This window comes from Chaetura pelagica, unplaced genomic scaffold (genome assembly GCF_000747805.2).
Source record: "Chaetura pelagica isolate M959 unplaced genomic scaffold, ChaPel_1.0 scaffold47, whole genome shotgun sequence".
Lineage (NCBI taxonomy): Eukaryota > Metazoa > Chordata > Aves > Apodiformes > Apodidae > Chaetura > Chaetura pelagica.
This window is the reverse complement of record NW_009954140.1, coordinates 4,799,447-4,811,500: the sequence shown is the minus strand read 5'-3', so window position 1 is coordinate 4,811,500 and position 12,054 is coordinate 4,799,447. Positions and strand designations below refer to the sequence as shown.

The window sequence follows — 12,054 nt, the reverse complement described above, 5'->3', positions numbered from 1 at the left end:
GGCAGCTGCAGAACCGGGCACTGAGGGTTTCCCTGGAGCCTCTTGCAGCCCCCGATTTACCTGCTCCAAGCCATTCCCAGCGGGACAACAAACATCCTGTAGCAGGGAGCAGCACACCAGGCCTGGCAGTCGTAGCCCAGGGCCAAGATCAGCTCAGATCGTGGGCTATGAGATAAGAACCACAGATACCAGCCTCAGAGCTGGCAGTTACCTTTGCAGCCCTGCTCTGCATCTGTGGGCTGAACAAAGAGGGCTTTGATGGGCAGCCCTGCACTGCTGCCACCAGCCTGCTGGCCACTGCCACCAGCACAAACACTGGGCTCTGGTGTGCTGGGCTGGCTGCTGATGTAAAACCCAGATGCTGCTGCCTGCTCTGTGTGGAACTGAGCAGAGCCAGGGCTTGGTGTGGCTGCACCACGGGCACTGGCAGGGAGAGCAAAGCTCCCCAGCCCTCACCAGTCAGCCTGTCAATAGAGATGGATCAGCTCCTTGCTTAGGAAACAGCTCCCATTTATGTCCCAGGTGTCCTGTCTGTAGCCTCCCAGGAAGAGATATGCCTGTTTGTTCCTGCAGCAGCTGCAGGACCACATGAATGGATGTTTGCTGTCCCACAGGGATACAAGGAGCCTATTCCTGTGGGCTCAGATAGAAAGCAGGAGTCTTGGGATTGTTACCCTAGATGCTTTGGGCTGAGAGTGGAAACTTGACAGATCACTCTGCCAGGAACTGGCCATTTCCCCTGCATGCAGGGACTCCACAGGGTCTAAACTAGCAAGCTTTTGTCTTGTCTTTGCAGCTCCCTGGCAATCGGAACCACAACTGGGTACAGGCTTTTCTCCTTAAGTTCTGTGGAGCAACTGGACCAGGTCCATGAAAGCAGTAAGTCTCCTGCTCCACTGCAGTGGAATATTGGCTGACAGACTTTACCCATATCCCTGTACCTCAGCCTGCCTTGAGGGGGTGATGCTGCTCACTGAGATGGCATCTCTCTCTGTGCCCATATCAGGAAAGGAACAGCTCTGGCTGGTGCCCCATGCACAGCAGCCTTTAGAGTGAGCTGCAGCCTTGGAGAAACTCCTGAGCAGCTGGGAGTCCTTTAACAAAGCTGAAAGACTCCCCCAGAAACTCAAAGTCCAGGCTCTCCACTGCTGGGAGTCTGGCAGCAGCAGTTAGTCCTGCACACCAGCATTCAGAGGTATTTACCACTAGTGTGTTTCAGAGGCAGGGACAGGAGGGTCAGGCTCCCAGCACAGATGCTGGATAACCCACTGGCTTTTAGCCCAGGGTGGTATTTACAAGCAAGATGTTTTTAACAGGTTTCCCATGTAAGAAGGTCATTCCCAGCAGGCTCCCAGCTATTAGCTGTGCTCAGAGCAACATGCAGTGCACTTAACAGCCCAGAACAGTCAGGCCTCATGGAGCACGTCCTGGAGCCTGGTTCAGGCCATGGCCAGCACGTTTCAGCTGAGCTGCACCAGATACACCTCCCAGCTGGGATGTGCTGATCTCCCTCCACTGGCTATAGAGGCAGCCTCAGCAGCCAGAGCTGCATCATCTGGAACAAACTCCAGGCTCCTTTCCTCTTTACCTTACAGGGTAACTCAGCTGCTATACAGCAGCAAGCCATAGGCTTATTTTTAAAGTACACAGGAGTTTGGTTTGACTCCAGAGTCAGTCCAAAGAGAAACAGATCCCTGCTGGTGACACACTGGAGGTGATGGGCTGAGGCAAGAGCAGTCCCTGTACCTACAGCTGCACAGCCCAAGCACTGAGCACCATTCAGGGGCACCTACACTAGAAGTCACAATTCCTGATTATTTAAGTACAGGTCCACTGAAATGGGGCCTTCTCAACACAACAGGAGGCATCCCAAAGATGGTCTCTGCATGACATACCACACCAGTATTCACCACAGCCATGCTAGAGCTCTCTGGAGAGCACAGCCCCAGTGACAGGGAGGAATCAAACATGCCAGCCTTGCCTAAGGAGGCTGGGAAAAAATAGACAATATGGAGAATAAACAGGAATATACTCCCTGCTTGCTCCTTACCTCAGTAAGCTCTGGCTTGTCCCTTTCCTCCAAGAAAGCCCTTGACCAATTTGGGTGAGCTCCTCCTTTTTAAATCCCCTTCCCAAGGATTAACTGCAGCTGGAGGGCCCTGCCCAGGAGGGGCACAGCAGCCCTGTCACAGGGGGCTGGCTTAGATTCTGCCTTCAGAGGAAGGTTCCTTAACCCCTTCCTGCTCTGTCCTAAGTGCTTTGTGCCAGGTATGAGACATTTTTCACAAAAGCAAATGTTGAACACCTTAGCACTGAGTGTCCCAGCCAAAACTCTCTTGAGTCTTGTTGCTGCAACCAAACCAGCCATAAGCCAGGCTAAGGACTCTGTCTTCCTTTCCTTCTGTGCCCAGATGAAATCCCAGATGTTTACATCGTGGAGCGCCTGTTCTCCAGCAGCCTTGTGGTTGTGGTCAGTCATGCCAAGCCACAGCAAATGAATGTCTACCACTTCAAGAAAGGGACAGAGATCTGCAACTACAGCTATTCCAGTAACATTTTGTCCATCCGGCTGAACCGTCAGGTGAGGGGCTGGGGAGGGGGGTCAGCCTGAGTTGTCCCACTCTGGCTCTTTGCTGGTCCTGACTTTCCAGCTGGGGAGTTTGCACAGAGACTGTCAAATGGGACTGTCTTCTTCTGGCAGCTCCACTTCAGGCTTGGTGACCTCTGCCAGAGGAGCAGGATGGCTGTGGGTATCATCTGCCTCAACTTTGCTTCAGTACCATGAAGAAAAGTCCTTGTTTTTGTAGCAGTTACACAAAAGCTTTTTGTTGTCTGTCTTCCTGCCTATTCAGCATGCAGCTCTGCCAAAAAAACACCTTTTCATCTTCCTCCCCCTCTTGGATTCCACATCCTGACTTCAGGCCCACCTCTTCCATCTTGGTTGCAAAGGAAACCTTCAAAGCTGGGAACAGAACCCTGGAGTAACTTGACCTCTCTGGGTGAGGCAAAGGCTGCCTCTCCAGCACAGTTGGCAGCCTTGCTTCATTTGTAAAGGTATAGAAAACATTCAGGCCACTTAGAAGAAGGCTTTTAGAGTGTTATTCTCTGAACTGACACAGGCTTATGCAGCCCTGAGCCCTTTTGGAGGTTTTAAGTCATCTTTTCTTTTTGTCCGTAATTATTTTCCAAGTATGTGCCGAAAGAAGCAGAGGACACTTTACAATGAAGAAATAAGCAGTCTGTGTAATTGTATATAATCAGGCTCTCCTCAGTTAGCTACAGGGAGTCCTGCAGTAAGGCTCTCCCATAGGAAACTCTGGGTTGAGTTTCCAGTAAAGCTCTGTTTGACCAAAAGTTCCTGTACTACAATTAAATCTGTCCTAAAATTGATTTTTTTTCCACTTAAACTTACAATGGAGCTGGCAAAACAAGGACCTCTTTTAAATTGCAGATAGATGGATATGGATAAAAATAAACTGGGAGGTTCTGCTTAGCAGCTCTAGGAGATTAGTGTGGGAATAAACTTAGTTCAGACTTTTCCTTTGGTGCTGCTCTGCATTTTGCCTGAGGATGATGCACACACCCAGCCTTGCAGTCATGTTCCTTGGGTGCTTTATGAGCTTGGGTCCAGATCCTGGGCTGAGCTCATCCTCCAGCCATAACACTGACACACCTGGACAGGGCATGTTTTGATTTGATGTCTCAGAAAAAGTCCTTGTTGTGCAAACAAGCAAGTCCTTTGGTTCTCGTTGATCCATGGGAATTCTTTGTTCCCAGCTTCCTTGTAACTCCCAAATGTGTTAAGGTAGATCATGATTTGTCTTCAAGTGGGGAACAAGGCTGTGCTGTGGGATTGGTGAGAAGCTCTCCCACAAGCTCCCTGGGTTTTCATTCACTGCTGAAACCCTCTCTGAGATATTTGGAGAGGTCTGACACTTTTCTCTGGCTGTGTCCATACCCAGCACATTTAAGTCTTTAACCTACAACTCAGTTATCTAACCTGATTCGTGTCAAACTGAAGTTCTAAAGAAAAATACTGGTGAGCAGGCACAGTCTATACCAGACATGGTGCCTTGAACCCTGTGTATCCATCACAGCACCAGGGATGTCCTCTGAGGCTCACATGGTGAGGATGAAACCCACTCCTCACCTCGGCAGTGTTTGCTCTGACATTACCATGGGCTGGAGGGCTGCAGGGAGGGCAGGAAGCAGAGACTCAGCCCTCTCCAGCTCCTGGAGAGCTTGCCCAGGCCTCCTTCGCCTGTTCACCTCCCAGCCCCATCACTTTGCCTGGATTTTGTTGGTGCCAGCATCTCCTGTCATCTGGAAACCTCCTTTCACCTGTACATCTCCAGCAGTTCTGGGAAAGCACATGGTGGCTTTGCTGAGATCAGCTGTGTAAATATGATTCTGACTGGCTCTGCTAGCGAGTTGGTGCCTGTTACTGGAGAGAAGGCAAAGTCTTCCTGGAAATGCAGAATGGCTCTGACACAGCCCCAGATGCTGTGGTTAGCAGGAATAGAAGTAGGAAAGAGTTTTGATCTGAGAGTAATGGTGGCAAAGGCTTGTCTAATGTGGGTGTTTCAAGTTAGTGACTAAGAGCCACATTTAGATACTAAATAAGTGGCCTCATTTCTAAAGAGGTGGAGGCTTCCTGTGCATGGATTCGGGTGCTCCAACTTCAGGAGCTGGGATGGAGTCTGGCCTGAACATTTTTATTGGGAGGTTTTCAGTGCTTCTGGACACTTGGCTCTCATGCAGGTGGAGCTGTGCATTCGCTGGACTTAGAAAGCACAACCAGCCAAATCCAAAGCCTGGTCCCAAAACAAGCCTCTGTGCAAAATGCCTCTGTGGTAACACGTAGGGATCTGGACCAAGCTGAGAGGCTGAGCAGTCATGGAGATGGTGGCCTGGTGCTAAGGTCGCAGCTTTAGGCTTCCTTGTCGCTTTCTGCCTTTCCTCCCCATCACTTGGCAGCTCCTCTCGCAGCAGCTGCCTCTTGGCTGGCTCTTCCCAACGAGTCCAGCAGAAGAGGTACAAGCACATTCACTTGGAAATACCCTGCCCATCTCCCAGGATGGTGTAAATGTGACTGTCCTTAAACAGATGTTTCCCAACTCAGTTTTTCTGCAGTTCTGCAGGGCACACACAGCAGAGTCTTGCCTGCTTGTTACTGAATGGGAAAAGAACCATTCATTAGCTAAAGAGGTGCAGTAGGTTTAGCACCAGTGGGAGGCCCATCACCTAAATGTTTGCTCCAAAATCAGGAAAAAGTTAGAGCAAGGGGCACATGGTCCCATCTGCAGACATACTGACAAGCAGGATTGGCAGCCTATCTGCTGCCTGGTCTTTATGATCAAAAAGTGATTTGCTATGAAAAGAACTGCACAGAAAAGTTGGGGTAGGAAAGGATGGCAGTCAAGGCCCCTTGGCTGGGGTGTGACCCTGATGTGTGTTCCTGTTCTGGGGATGTGGAAGATCGGCTCTTAGAGTAGCAGAGAAGTCATGCTGATTTCTAAAGCCAGACCAGATGCAGGCAGCTCTCAGAAGCAGAGTCATTCAAAATCAAAGGTTGTCCAGTGAGAGGGGATGGGGAAGCAGAAGAGATCAAGTTTCTGGTACATTTCAGTGTGTGAGAAATTCCTGTTGAGTTTTTCTAGCAGTGAAGATTTGGGTGTGTGAACTGTGGGAGCAGCAGACAGAGGCACTCATGCTGGTGAGGTTCTGTGCATGTCCCTTGTGTCCTTGCAGAGGCTGGTTGTTTGCCTGGAGGAGTCAATTTACATCCACAACATTAAGGACATGAAGCTTTTGAAGACTATTGTGGATACACCTCCAAATGCAACAGGTAAGCACAGAAAAACTGTGTGAAAGGGAGAGATCAGCTCTGCAGGAGCCACAGCTCTCATGTTAGAGTTTAAACCAGCCTGTGGTTTATGTGTCCTAACTCAGCATCCAGGAGCTAGAAATGCATGGAGGCAGGCAGTGGGGCTTGGGAGAACAGAAACTCTGCCCTGTCCTGAGCAAAACCCTGCTCTGCCCTGAAAAATGTATCAAAGGAGAGCAGAAATGGTCAGTGTGGTTTGACTTCACCTCCCAGGTTCGGTCCCTTCCTGGCTCCGTGTGGGCTGTCAGTGCAGCTCTCAGCCTCCCACAGTCAGCACTGATTCTCTTTCTCAAGTGGAAAAATATCAGGCAGGCCAGGGCTGCAGGTTTCCCTCCACGTACAGGACAACTTGAAACTCTCCCCCCGGGGCTCCCTGCCCTTCCTTCTCCACCATGCCCTGCGTCAGAGAGTCCCGCGGGGATTTTCCCCTGGGATATGAGCCCCATGACTCAGCTCTGCAGCTGCCTGCAGACCTGCTGTGATCCCAGGCTGCCTTTTGGCCATGGCCATGCACTGCTCCAGGAAGGTAGAAAGCTCCTGTGATTCCTTCCAGGCTTGGGATCAGCTCCCAAAGTGATTAGTGCTGTGAGGATCACCCAGGGCAGAAGCCACAGCCTTGCACAGGCTAATTCCCTGCTGGGGAGTTCCCAGGAGCCTGGGGTTCCGCCTGATATTATTCCATATAGGCTACAAACCCGAGGGGCAGGGCAGGTGGCTGCAGACAGATCCTCTCTGTGCGGCAGAGGGTGAATCCAGCTTTCCTGCTGCTGGGAGAGGAGCTATTTTTAGCAGCAGATAGGGAAGCTTGGCCGGGCGCCCGCAGCTCCGTGCGTGGCTCTGCTCTCCCGGGCGGCTGCAGCCGCGCTGCACGGGTGCTTGGTTGGGAAGTTGCTGATGGCCTTTGGGCTTCCAAAGGATGCTTTTCCAGCAGTTCCCCTGACCTACTTCAGGTCTCAACAGATGGCCTCTCCTTGTGGATTAAACATACTAAATACTGCAAATATAATTAAAGTTTAAAACCTTCCTGAGAAAGCCCAGCAGCGGCAGGAAGGGCAGGGATAGCCAGGCCTGAAGCTGCTCTGCAGTGGGGCTGAGTGATCAGGTCATGATCTAAGAGCAGCAGCAATCAGTGCTCCCTGGGCAGCTCTGGGCTGCTGCGGATCACAGGACTTCAGAGGGGCTTAATTTGTTAAAACCCTTTTACAGCAGCAGCTGTCATTGAAATGACCCGAGTGACAAGCGCTGTGCCACGTGTGCCCCCTGTGTCCCCAAGCCATCTGCTTTGGTCCCAAGCTTGACCCCGAGGGCAGCATGGCCAGGAGGCCAAGGCAGTCCAGCCTCACCACTCTGTGGGTAACCTTTGAGGAGCAGGGATCTGTGGTGAGGGGCTGTTGGGTCACACAGCAAGTGATCACCAACACGGTGAGCACTGGGATTTGCTGCATACCCACTGGCCAGTTCCTGGCTCTTCCTGGCCAGGATCTGGCTCCTGGTCCATCCTCCTCCATGCAGGAGAGGGAAATGTGGGTGAGCCTGCTGTTTTTCATGTGTGCTCAAACATGTTGTTTTTTCGTGTGGCTCACGTCAGGGGTGGGATTTCCACCCCTGAGGTCACAGTGCCTGCCACGGGGTCCATCCTGGGATGACTGCAGCTTTGGAAAACGCCTCACTTTGCTCCCTGCAAGCCCCAGATCTACCTGGACCTGCTGCCCTGGCAGCAAGGCGAGGCTTCTCAGATGTGGTAGCTTTTTTCCATGCTGCTGAAGGAAGCCACCTGTGATGTGGCATTCCCAGAGGTGCCATCCTGAGCAGCACCAGCCTGCCTCCTCTCTGCTGAGCCCACCGCCGCATGCATGGCCATGGGGTTGCTGAGAGCAGAGGAGCATCTTCAAAGGCTGCCCGTGTCCCCTCTGATCCTGCTTCTCTGTGCATCCCTGAGGTCAGCCCAGTACACTCACATCTGTGTTTTCCTCTGGCCTGGTTTCCACCCGCCTCCCCAGCCAGGCGGAGCAGAGGGAGCTGGTGACTCACACCAGCTCTGAGCTCGCTTTGTTTGGCTCCAGCCTTCCCTGGATCCTCCTCTTCAGAGAAAGGGCCCTGCTGATCCCCCCGAGCTGCCTGAGCCTGGGGAACACCATCCTGAAAACACACCCTGGCTTATCACGAGCACAGGCTCGGGGCTATCTCTGCCTTCCTCCTACCCCTCCCTCTCCTAATGGCCAGCACTTCATTTCTGCTGCCCCTCTGCTCCCCAGTGCTGCCCCTGGCACAATGCAAATGCCTCTGGCTGATGGGCAGTGGATCCCTGGGGCCTCTGGCCGGTCCTGCAGCTCCTGGCTCCTCTGCGGTCTCTTTCTTTAGTTATAAACAATGACCTAAAATGAGAGCTTCAGCTGATCCTTCCCCTCTGCTGGGCTGGGGCCAGGGCTGTGTCCTGACAGGACGGGTTGCACGGCATGTGTGCAGCCATCCCTGTGCCTCCCTGTGTCCTTCTGTCTGTCTGTCCCCTGCCCCTGCCGAGCCTGGCAGCCTCCCCAGCAGCCTTTAACCCTGCAGCTTCCTCCTCATGGGGGGACTAGGTGGGATCAGCTCAGCCAGGGCCAGGAAGCTCAGGTTGTGCTGAAGCCTTGAGCTGGATTTGGGAGGACTGTGAGCAGTGGGCTTCCTGTGGGGCAGGAAGCAAGTGAGACCTGCTCTGGTATGTGACAGGATTCACCAGGATGGGTCCTCAGCCAGAGGCAGAAGAGAGGGCAGGAAGAGATGCTCTTTTCCAAGGTCACCTGGGGGACAGGCATATGGACACATCATCCATCCCTGTCTCATCCTGTAATTCCTGCTCACTTTGAAAGGAGTGTTTGGGAACCTTTCTGCTCGTGTTGGCACAAACCCAGATGGCTGCTATGGGGAAGAATTCCCCCTGTGGTTAAAACTGAGCTACGTTTGCGTTCCTTGTCTGCAGGAAACTCCCTGCACACTGTGGCATTTCCTTTGTCTTTCTCTGCTTCCCTTTTCCATTCGAAGAAAAAGGAAATGATGCTGCCCAGCCCCATGGCCACTGCCTGGCCATGCCAGCCTTCATGTGCCAGGCTTCACACCAGGCACTGCTCATCTGAGCTGACCCAGCACCCATACACACCCTGCGTGCATCTGGAGGTGGCCAGATGTGCCTGGACAGGAGTCCTGTTGACCAAGATGTCCCTCGATGTGCTTCATGCAACTCTTCTTGCCTTCTCAAAGGGGGTGATTAAGGGGCAGAAGACAAAAGAATGTGCCCAAAAGGCTCCTCCTGGTGTCTGGGGAGGCCGGTGGCAGCAGGAGGGGGCCGTACTGTCCCGTGCCAGCAGGTGTCCCCACGGCCAAGGCATTGCCAGCGGGTGCCAGACACTGCCCCAAAACGAGACAGAGCCTGAACCTCCTGCAGTGTCCACGGCCACGTTTCTGCTTTCTGTCCTCCACCAACAAACAACCTCAGCAGTGTCCTCCTCGCCCTGCCAGGTCTGTGTGCTCTCTCCATCAACCACGCCAACTCCTACTTGGCTTATCCCGGCAGCGCGACCAGCGGAGAGATCGCGCTTTACGACGGAAACACTTTGGTAAGTGTGGAGCTCGCCCGTTTGGAGACCAGCAGGGACTGGAAACAAACAGAACCACAGCAAAGCCAATGGGGCCTTGGGGACTGATGAATAAATACACTCCGCTGAGCTAGACTGCAAGGGAATTGCCCAGGGCAGGCACGTTCCTCATCCCCCTTCCTTGAACGCCACGGGAAGCAGACAGCCTCTTGGAGATCAGGACATCCATCTCCCAGTGTGGGATGTTCAGGGCAACGTGACCCTGCAGCCTGAGGGCTCCTGCCAGGCTGACATGGGGGTTCCTATAGCGGCTTCAGCAGGGTATCCCACGGGATTGATGTGACTGGGGTGGCTCAGGGAAGGCTGGAGTTGCTCCAGGTGCAGCTGCTTTGCCATGCTGTGGGCTGGGAGGGATGCTGGGCCCGAAGTCACAGAGGGGGTGAGATGTCCAAAGCTCCCCTTAGGAAATCTGTCCCTGGCTGGAAGCAGGGTCATGATTATCTGCTGTTTATGCCAGGGCTTTGGATTACATAAGGCTGTGGCTCGGTACGTGCAGTGGGAGCTAAGGAGCTGCAGCAGGGGAGGAGCAGAGCACAAGGGGAAAACGCTGCTGCTGTGAGAGGTCCCAGCGAGGGCTTGGGGGGAATGGCAGGGAGGCCAGTTCTGTCCCCACACAGGGACATGCCAGGCTCAGGGAGGGAGCAGCTGTGATCCTAGAGAGGTGGGGAACTGAGAACCTCTGCCCCCTGAAATGAGCTTTCTGTGATCACTGAGCTGGGAAGTGAGTTCAAGGCAGGGCAAAGAGAAGGAATGCTGAGGATGTTGAAGGTTATCATGAGTGCGATATGATCCCATATGGGCAGGCCTGGCTGGGGTGCAGGGCAGGGAACACCCTGTCCTTACACAGTCCCAGCAGGAACCTGTCTGTTTGCACTCACTTTACCTTCTACCCTACAGAAAACAGCCTGCACCATCCCTGCCCACGACGGGCCTCTGGCTGCTCTCGCCTTCAACTCCACCGGCTCAAAGCTGGCAAGTGCTTCTGAAAAAGTGAGTGAGCAGGGCTGAGAGCACCTCCCTGCTGCCTCTGCCCTCTGCCTGCAGCTGGCAGCAGGGTCCCTGCCAGCTCAGCTGTCAGGAGCACAGGGAGCAGGACCTCTGATCTGCCCATTCTCAAACACAGCCACCAGAGGAGGGGCACTCGGAGAACTCTTGACTTGTGAGAAGCCAGTGTGTCGGGTTGAGATTGACCCTGGCTGGCAAACAGGAGGGGCCTTTCCACATCCTGGGTGTGTTGGAGAAAGGGCTCCCGCTCCCTTCCCTGCTCCTCCCTGATCTTTCCATTTGCATTTTTTGCAGGGCACAGTCATTCGTGTATTTTCCATTCCTGGTGGGCAAAAGCTCTATGAATTCCGGCGAGGGATGAAAAGGTCAGTTCATTCTTCTGCTGGTGACAAGAACTGCCAGAGCAGAAATGCAAACACAGGGACAGGGCAGCGTCAGATCCTGGTGGCTTTGGCATCTTTTGCAGAAAGAAAACAAGAGTGAGCATATCAAATAGAAATGCCATTGTGCCAGTCAGCCACACTGTGCCCAGCTGCCTCCAGCAAGTTTGGTGATTCAGTTCAGTGTCACAGAACAGGGTGACTGCAGAAAACGGGTAGATTCTGTCCATTTACTCAGTCCCTTCTTGAGTCTTACTTGAAATAATGAAGTCCACAAAGTTATCAGCCCAACTCCTGCCCTCTCAAAGGTGTTTTGATGCTACTAAGTCATTTATGCAGAGCCCAAGTCTTGATGGCAGGGATGGGTTCTTGCTGCCCTTCTGCAGCCTCCCTCAGATGTTGGTAGGTCTTTCCCTGACTTTTCCCTCTTCTCCATGCCTGACCTGCCTGTGACTTTACACCCACTTCTGCAAGGACAAACACTGCCAGGACCCTGCACAGGAGGAGATGCCGCATGTCTCTGGCTGCCCAGCACTTTGGATATCCTCCCTGGTCCTTGCAGTACCAGCAGCTTTAGCTGCTGTAGTGAGGCTGGCACAGATGTTCATTCCACAGACAGCTCTATGACCAAGGACATTCCCACCTCTCTGGCTGTTTGTCACTACCCCAGCACTGCTGAGCAAAGGGATTAGAGAAATGCTGGTCATTCAGCTGGCAGGCTGGGCAGCAGCCAGGCAGGGTGCTGCTCACTCTGTGTGGCTCTTCTTCCTCCCCATCCTCTGCTCTGCGAACAAAACCGAGCAGTTCCCCTGGAACAGTAAGGCCATGAAGTGACCAGTCCTCTCTGTGCTTGGCTCTAGGTATGTGAACATTGGCTCCCTGGTGTTCAGCATGGACTCCCAGTTCCTCTGTGCTTCCAGCAACACGGAGACCGTGCACATCTTTAAACTGGAGCATCTCACTGACAGGTGAGGGGGTTCACCTGCCTGCCCCGGGGGTGTCACTGCTTCAGACACCTGCCTATACACAACCAGTCTCCATTTCCTCACCACTTGCTCTCCATGAGCAATACCAGCTGCAAACCATTTCTTTGGCTTTGCGTCCTGTGGGATTCGCTCCTTGGCAAAGCCACACACTGCATTCATTCCTG

General features: G+C 53.2%; 1 protein-coding gene across 1 annotated transcript in view; it reads left to right on the top strand.

The window, feature by feature from the left end:
- The window catches only part of WIPI1 (WD repeat domain, phosphoinositide interacting 1), a 24,036-nt gene that overhangs the window by 4,033 nt on the left and 7,949 nt on the right, over positions 1–12,054 (top strand). Inside the window, exons 2-8 of the mRNA XM_010002798.1 lie at positions 797–879; positions 2,412–2,581; positions 5,752–5,848; positions 9,383–9,480; positions 10,417–10,509; positions 10,819–10,889; positions 11,765–11,872. Coding sequence (XP_010001100.1) covers positions 797–879; positions 2,412–2,581; positions 5,752–5,848; positions 9,383–9,480; positions 10,417–10,509; positions 10,819–10,889; positions 11,765–11,872 — 720 coding nt within the window. The remainder of the gene's footprint in view (positions 1–796; positions 880–2,411; positions 2,582–5,751; positions 5,849–9,382; positions 9,481–10,416; positions 10,510–10,818; positions 10,890–11,764; positions 11,873–12,054) is intronic.